The sequence below is a fragment of the Parasteatoda tepidariorum genome, chromosome 4, assembly GCF_043381705.1.
Source record: "Parasteatoda tepidariorum isolate YZ-2023 chromosome 4, CAS_Ptep_4.0, whole genome shotgun sequence".
Taxonomy (NCBI): Eukaryota; Metazoa; Arthropoda; class Arachnida; order Araneae; family Theridiidae; genus Parasteatoda; species Parasteatoda tepidariorum.
In genome coordinates this window covers 88,379,723-88,388,458 of record NC_092207.1, presented here as the reverse complement: position 1 = coordinate 88,388,458, position 8,736 = coordinate 88,379,723, and the positions used below count along the sequence as shown (strand labels likewise).

Sequence of the window (8,736 nt, the reverse complement as noted above, 5' to 3'; positions counted from 1 at the left end):
TTATCTAAATTGCTGATTAAATATTATTACAAAATACTTGAAACAAATTTAAATCAATCATAAGGAATAATAATTTTGATACATTACATGAAAAAATTATTTTTAACATATTAATAATTAATATAATGGTAATAATTTTTAAAAGATTGAAAGTTTGTGATCTCTTTTCATTTTAGAATCCTAAAATAAATGTTTTTTTACAAATAAATAAATATTATTATTTGTATAATATTATTATTTATTATAAAAAATTATTATTTGTACAATAATTAACTACACATATTGATAGATATTTTATGTTTTAAATTATAGTTATATTAATTTAAAATAAGTTCATTTCACTGGAAAAAAGAGAATAATCACAAATTTTCCAATCAATAATGTTTTAAACTACTAAAATGATATATTATTAAATTATCATTTAATTATGGAACAATAATTTTGTTAATTTTTTTGTAATTATTTATATTCATAGTATATATTTCAATTTTAGGAATAATTTTGTATCAAAAATGTGTTTTTGTCCTCTCATCTTGGAAAATTGCTTTGCAAAAACCTGTTTTTGCCAGGATGGTTTTTACCGGTATTTACCATGGTTTTTTCCACCTGTGGCAAAATCTTGCCAACCCTGCCTCTTATCAAAACTTTTTTACTCGTTTAATTTTCTTTAAGCTATTTGATAATGCTACTAAACACACATGAGTCAGAGAAATAATATTTAATGAGACATTTTTTTCCATTTATTTCTGTTTTATCTCCTATTATACATATTCCTAGATTATTTACAGATAATTACAATATGCTTTAACAAACAAAAAATACATCAAATTTTCTTGTCTTTGTGTATTAAATTAAATTGTATTGTGTATTAAATTGTAATCAATTATCAAAAAATACCAACAAATGACAGTGCTAATAATTCCAATGTTAAGCAAATCACACAAAAATCTGCTTATAATAATTTTGAACACAAAAAACTTATAATGTAAACAATATTAAAATCATTGATAACACAACAATCAATTTTTCAAAACTCAAATATCACAGGTCTGGATTATTTGTATTTTGCAAGAATTTTATCTAGAGTTTTAATTAAAGTGACAATAGTAACTAAAACTGTATAAAATATAGTATCTAAAATTAAATGTTAAAATAGACATTTCAGACCTAGAAATTGACAAATAAACAAAAATTATTTTCAATACAATCGAATCTTGATCATCTGAAATAGTAGAGTGAATCTACTTTAGTTAATTAAAATTTTTAAATAAGGGAATCATAGTTTTTGATAGATGTAATGATATAAAAATTAGGATTGACAAATTGTCTGAAAGAAATCTATTTCTTCTAATACTTTGGACAAAATGAAAGAAACTACAAATAATCATATTATTGTTCAGAAGTATAAAAGAACTAATAATTAAGTTGAATTAAAAATAACTTATTAGATTCAATATAAAAAGCTGAAAAAAGTTTTTCATATCGACTTTTAAAAGAATTATTCATATTAGTTTATACAGAATTTTAAAATCTTTGGATATTAAAAATTCTGTTGTGTATTCATAATTAACAGTGTTTAATTAAAAAAATTAATATGCTTTTTGAAATTACGAATCCATTATGTGATTAATAGTAGACTAGATATTTAGTTTGTGATTTATTTAAAGTTTCTTGTTAGAAATAAAAGTTAATTTGTAGTGTTGTTAAAATTTAATTATATTTTAGCAGTTCTTTATGAAATGATAAAATTAGGTTTTATTATATTTATTTCCAAAAAATATTGAAGAGCTTTAATTAATTTATTAAATGTTCCAGTTTCATAAAATGTTGGTAATATTTCATTTAATCTTTTTTCCAATTGTTGTGTTTTAGTTTTCACTTAATTTAGTTTTCACTAATTAAATTCAGAAATTATCACTATTTAAACTAGATTGCAACTATAAACTGTTGAAAAGGAATTTTTTAATATTTGATATTTCTTTTAGAAAAAGAAAACTATTAAAATCTTTATAGTATTAAACATCATAGTAAATTTCATTTCCACTGTGTAAATAGAGGATTCCTTATCTAGATTTAAGATTTCGAAACAATTAATGTTCCCATGTCTGAATTCAATACTTTAAAACTTGGGAACTGACATGTTGTTGACCAATATCATCCATCAATCTTTGTAGTAAATGCCAAATTGCCTATACACATCTTCTATTTCGTTTAATTCTTGAAATTGTGATTCAGTCAGCTGAGTGGGGTCTTTATTTGAATCATTCAATCCTTTGTAAAAACCATAAAACTGTAAGACTTCATTGCGACGTTCATTTAACGAAGAAATTTTATCACTAAATTTATCTTCACAAGTATCTGCAATTTTAAAATACTCATTTTTAATTATTGAAACTCTAGAATTAAACTTGTGATGATACGGTGCTGCCCTATTCCATCTTGAACCCTCATAACCAATAGAACTAATTTTATCATGCATTTCATTTATTATTGCTTGCTTTTCTTTTTCCTTGGTTTTTTCAATAGAATCTATTTCTTTATCAAGAAAAAAGGTGCAATGACGCTTGGCACTTTTTCCATTTAACTGAGTAGAAGCCTGTCTCTTCTGTTTAGTAACAGCCCTGGGTTCAGGATGCCTGGAGCTAAACAATTTTTTTCTGTAGGAATGATATGTCAAATTTTTGTTTGGATCAGGAATTTTTCGTGATTCCCAACACTTCCGTACTTGTTGATAACGTTGTTCATTGGTGGTAAGTTTTTTTATTGCATCCCATCCAGGATTAATGAGATCATCTTTTTCTTCCTCCAAGTAATCCTTAATTTCCCTTTTCTTTAACTCATCTTTGTTTAATATCCCTCGTTTAAAAGTATCAGTTTCGTTTGAGGTTTTGTCATTATTTAAAGTAGCATCAGACTTGAACTTTTTGCTCGGACATTCAGTCTTGATTTTCAAAATTTTATTACTTGAAGAAATGTTGCTCACATTTTTACCATCAAAATCATCATTTGCAACATCTGCATTAAAAGTCTGAGAATCAAGGGAGCTGATAGTTTTATTTGATGTTTTGCTATTATTTAAAAAAGCATCAGACTTTGATTCCTTGCTTGGACATTCAGTCTCATTAATTAAAATTTGATGATCTGGGGCTAATATTTTATTCTTATTTTTTGCACTAATGTCATAATTAGCATTCTCTGAATTAGAAGTTTCAGAATCAAGCAAGTTGACAATTTCATTTGATGTTTTGTTACTATTTAAAGAAGCATCAAACTTTGATTCCTTGCTCGAATATTCAGTCTCATTAATTAAAATTTTATCTTCTGAAGATAAAATTTCTTTCTTATTTTTAACATCAAAATCATTATAACTATTATCTGCATTGAAAGCCTGAGAATCAAGTGAGCTTGAAGATTTAGTCTTTTTCAAGCCTAGATTGTTTGAAGTCTGAGTATTAGATTTCACAACATCTGATTTTTCTTCTAAATTGGAGAATTTATTAAGACTCTTCAAATCATTTTTTAGATTCAAAATTTGTAGTTTATTCATCTCCAACTCAGCTTTTGACTTCAAGTTATGAGTTTCTTGTGGGAAAATCTCAGAATTAATCTTAGAAGACAATGGATCAAAATTTTCAAGACTTTTGTGAGATATTTCATGCATATTTAAATTATCAATATTATTCATCGCAGATGGTGAATTAGGTCTTAGTTCAGATCTGGAATATTCAAAATCTGTTTTTGGAATAAAATCTTGCATATTATCCTTACTTGTATTTGAACAGTTTCTTATTTCTACTGGTTGCTCTAAATCCAAAGCTTCATAACATTTTTCGAACTCACGATCTAAACCACTTTGTGAACAGAAATTGTTTTTAGTGTCTTCCGATAATTCAAAATCTGTACCTTGTACAAGACCTTCTACACTACATTCTGTTGGACTTGAACAGCTTTTCGACTCCACCAATGACTCTGAGCCCAAAATTTTATAACACTTTTCAAGCTCAATATCTAAATCACTTTTTGAACAGAAATAGTTCTCACTTAAACAGCTTTTAGTATCATCCAATAATTTGGAATTACTAAAATCTGTTCTTGGATTCAAACCTTCTACATTATATCCACTAGGATTAGAAGAGCTTTTTAACTCCATTGCTGACTTTAAATCTATAATTTTATAACAGTTTAAGCTTCAAACCACTTTCAAAACTAAATTTAATTTCACTTAAATGATTTTTAGAATCATCAAATAATTAGCCAGAATTTTGCTACTGTCCGTTAAATTTGAGATCCTTGTGAAAAATTAGAAATTCTATCCTTTATAACCAGAGGCAATTCTTTGTAATATTCAATGATGTGTATTAAAATTTAGAGAAAATGACACCGACTTTTTTTCTAGAGTTATTCTGCAAAATAAAAATAAAAATTAGAAATCGCATAATAAGCATTTAAAAAATATATTGTTTTATTACTTTAATTAATATAAAATGAAATTTATTTTGTCATAAATTTCAAGTTAAAGAGACATGTAACGTTTAAAAAAAATTTTAAGCTAGATATTTTTTAACTAATATTTTCTTAAAAAATCACTTAATGTTATAAATAAAGCAAACTGATTTTAAATATATCAACTCACAGTTATCCCAAACTTGAGAAGCTTCCAATAAAAATTTATACTTTACTCTTAACTGAAAAAAATTCAGAACAATTTATATTTCCATACAGTCTTTAAACATTTTTCTTTTATGTGGTGGTCAAATCAATTAATATTTCAGAAAACTTGCTTGTAATATTTTTTTTTTTCTTTTAGTCCAATTACTAAGCATAAAATTTGCTGTGAATGTTACACATTTACTTTACTCCGAGAAATAGGGAAAGAAAATAAAGCATCTTTGATATTTTTGTTTTAAGGCAAACCACAACATATTTTATATAAATTACATAATAATGAAAAATAAAGCAGTACATTAATACAGGCATTCACTAACATTCTTGATAAACATGCATTATTAAAAAAGGCAAGACAATCTGAATTTATCTATCTACTCTTTTTTTTTTAATGCCATATTAACAATAAGATAATTTACTTTTTAAAATTCGAAAACACAATCGCAAGATTAAAATAAAATATTTTAAAGATAGGTAAAAAATTAATTTTTAAAACCATCTTTTTTTTTTCAACCAACTTTTATTTGCTTCATTTATTTATATGTGTATACATTGTGGAGAAACATATAGTATAAAGATATATTTTACAATAGGAAAAAACTGCATTAAACTTTCTCCTCATTCTTTGTTTGCATTCTGAAAAATCGAAAAACATTTTTAATACTTTCAAAAAAATTATTTCCCAAGTGCTAAAGTTCATAAGTTTGAAATTTTACTTCTAAATTAAACTTATTACATACAACAATTGTTATACATTCAACATTGCATATTGTTGACAATCAATATATAATATTCAGATTTAAAAAAAATTAAATCTATAATTTTTTGTAAATAAAAAAGTTTCTTTAAATCAGGGCTTTTTATTTAAAAAAAAAAATCATATAACCCTGCTTTTGAGAATATTTTTGTATAGCAAGAAAGATTTCCGTATTGGGATTTGCAGGAGAATAATAACCCCAAATCCTGATTGGTGATCGCAGTTGGCGAAACAGATCACAATATGGAAATACCCCATACCATGATTTATGCTAAATAATAATAAAATAATTTCCGCACAATGGCCCAAGAGAAACAAAAACATTGCAGAAGAGCACCAACTCAAAGAATACAACATGTAACCACCCCCGGGAAAACCTCTATAGGTTTCTTTACAAATTTGGAAGTTTAAAATCCATTTGGTGCCTTGGTGATTGTAGTCCACGCAACAAATCAGGATACAGAAATATCCTCTATTTTTAGATTGCATGAAAACAATATCTATAGTTATATTCCCTACAAGTTTAAAAAAATATTGCCATACTAAACTAATATAAAAAATCTTGCAATATTTTTGTAATATAATATTTTTTAAAGAATATTTTTGTAAGATAAAAATGTAACATTAATTAAAATAATAACTAATTTTAGTACAATAAATCTTACCATACTAAACAAATTAATATAATAAATTTTGCAAACATTTTATTTTCTTCTTAAATCAGAATATTTGACCATTGGTCAACAAAATGAAGCGAGTTGGGATCATTGAAATGGTGTGTATAGTGAAAATTTATACTGAATATAATCCATTGTTACTTTAGAAGTTAAACAAAAGCATGTAAAAAGAAATAAATTACAATAAAAAGTTTATAAATTTTAACTAAATAAATATATTTAAACTTGCTCAAATCCTATAAAACCAGATGTTTAATTAACATTGAGTTTCTAGGATGAAAAGTGTCAAACGGTTCGTATCAAATGCAAAAATTAAAACTAGAACTTCAAAATATATTAATCTAAATCCTAAAACGCATTTGCAGAATTAACTTAAAATATAATATATATATTAAGTAATATTATTTCCATTTGTCATTTAATATCTTTAAATCTGTTTCACGACTTTTTAGTAGGTATTGACAATTTTTTGAACTTTAATCTTAAAAATAAATCCATGTTATTTGCTTATCTTAATCAGACCAAGGTTCGAAAGACAGAAAATAATAACATCGATATCTCGACAGATAAATTTATTAAAGAAAGTAATTTAAAATAGTTGGAAACAATTTAGAAACATGCTTAAAGGATTTCTAAAATGTAATATTGAATTGCAAAAAGAAAAATGCATTGAAAATAGTAAAATTTACATCAATAAATAGAACAAACAGTTCAATTTCAAAATTTGTGTTAAAACAAACCATACAACACTCAAAATTAAAATACATTTTAATTTAATCTAATTTCATATTTGTTAAAGATTAATCATTAAAATACCAAAATCTCCAAATTGTTTTCCGTTTGAAATTCACAAAATGTATTTTTGAACTAACCTTTGTTTCCTTATTTCGTTAAATAACAGTAACTTAAATTTAAAGTACACAAACTTAGCGCTGCGCTTACGTTATATAACAATGCGCTTGCGCGATGTTTAGGGAAATGTGAAGATGAAAGAAGGGAAAAAATGATACGAAATTGTAGTTAATAGGGATTTTTAAAACTCGCAATTTTAATCGTCTTTTTACAACAGAAAATCAAAAAAAGATTGAAAAGAAGATCAAAGAAAGATAAAAATTTCCGTATAACGTTTCGTTTCTCCGTGGGTAATTCCTCAATTTAGAAGCCAAGGTTAGGCACACATGCATGACAGTGCTTTTTCTTAACTTTCAAAGTCCCGCAGTGGACTGATCGTTAAGACACGGTTCCCAGCAGATCACCGAAGTCATGCATCACTAGCTACAGCCAGTGTGCGGGTGGGTGACCACTTGGATCAGTCTGCGTCGGGACCGAGGGTGTGCGGTTTTGGTCCTCGTTAAGCTGTGCTACTGTAAAGTGCTCGACTTCGCGCGCAGGTCGTGGGGGTGCCATCTCCTCCGCAGAGGATCAAAATTGTGATGGCATGTCTTCGGATCATCCTCCGGGATGTTTCCCAGACCGTCGCCAATAGCCCATTGTGCAGCTCTAGTGTGACGTAAATTAACAACAACAACTTTCAAGTACCTATCCACTTGTGACGTCGCTTGCAGGCATCCAATTTACTCTTATCCGAAATAGATTCAGCGTGATAATTAACCAATCCTTAATATCTGATTGAATGCTACTCTTCCTTCTTTTTAGACGCACAGAAAGTAAGAAAAAAAATGGGTGAACATTCTAAATAACTGTCCCGCAGTGGACTGATCGTAAATGCACGGTTCCTAGTACAACATTGAAGCCAAACATGCTGCGAGCTGCGATCATTAAGTGGCTGGGTGACTACTTTAATCAGCCTGCGTAGGGGTAAAGAGTGCGCAGTTTCGGTCATCGTTAAACTGTTCAATCGTATTGCTAAATTTCACGCGCAGCAGTCGGGCTTCCAAAGCGGAGGAGCCAACCCCATGCAGAGAATCAAAATTGTGATGGCAGGACTTCGGATCACCCTCATAGGGATGTTTAGTAGACCGTCGCCATTAGCTAACAACGCAGCTCTAGTGAGACGTAAGGAAAGTACGAAATACCTACGTACTCTAAACAAGTTTTGATCTAAAGATGGCATTATCATTTACTCGGATCAATCTATATGGTCGAAGGTTTAGCATTAAAAATATGCTAATTAAGTATTGCAGACGATATTTTTATTTACGATATTTTATTTAGAAAGTCATGGAGTGAAGAAAGATTATCGCCATCTATAATATGGGCCCAATTTTTGACAGAAGAGAGCTCAAAAGTTTAGACCCTTTAAAGTTATTTTTACTTTTTGTATATTTCGCCTTATATTGCGTACTTTTTCAGCGAATCGGAAAGCTTTAGCACACGGTTGCGATATTCGCTTATCGCAAAATAATTTCAAACAAAAATAATTTTGAACAATTATTTCTTGATATTTAATTTAAAAATAGTTCCAAAAAATTTATATCGTATACAAATTTTTATATCAATTTAAATGAGAAATTTTGCACGAAGTTGGTCGAATAGTTCTTGAGAAATCAAAATTTAAAATTACGACTTTTTTGAAAATTGAATAACTCAGGAACTATTCAATCACATTATTGTATTTTTCCATTTAAAATTACTTTAGTTAAAGTGATGTAAAAATTTGGGTATCATACAATTCAA

General features: G+C 27.4%; 1 protein-coding gene across 2 annotated transcripts; it reads right to left on the bottom strand.

Moving 5' to 3' along the window:
- Window positions 1–703: 703 nt before the first annotated feature.
- On the bottom strand, window positions 704–7,234 carry LOC107444234 (putative autophagy-related protein 11). 2 transcript variants are annotated; one of them, XM_016058325.3, is made up of 2 exons: window positions 6,972–7,234; window positions 704–4,403 (listed from the first exon to the last, which is right to left on the bottom strand). In XM_016058325.3, the coding sequence occupies exon 2, from the start codon at window positions 4,148–4,150 to the stop codon at window positions 2,162–2,164; it is 1,989 nt and encodes a 662-aa protein (XP_015913811.2). In that variant the 5' UTR covers window positions 4,151–4,403; window positions 6,972–7,234; the 3' UTR covers window positions 704–2,161. The 2 variants fall into 2 exon arrangements, with proteins under 2 accessions (XP_015913811.2, XP_015913812.2); XM_016058326.3 differs by having other exon boundaries at window positions 6,916–7,040.
- Window positions 7,235–8,736: the final 1,502 nt, after the last annotated feature.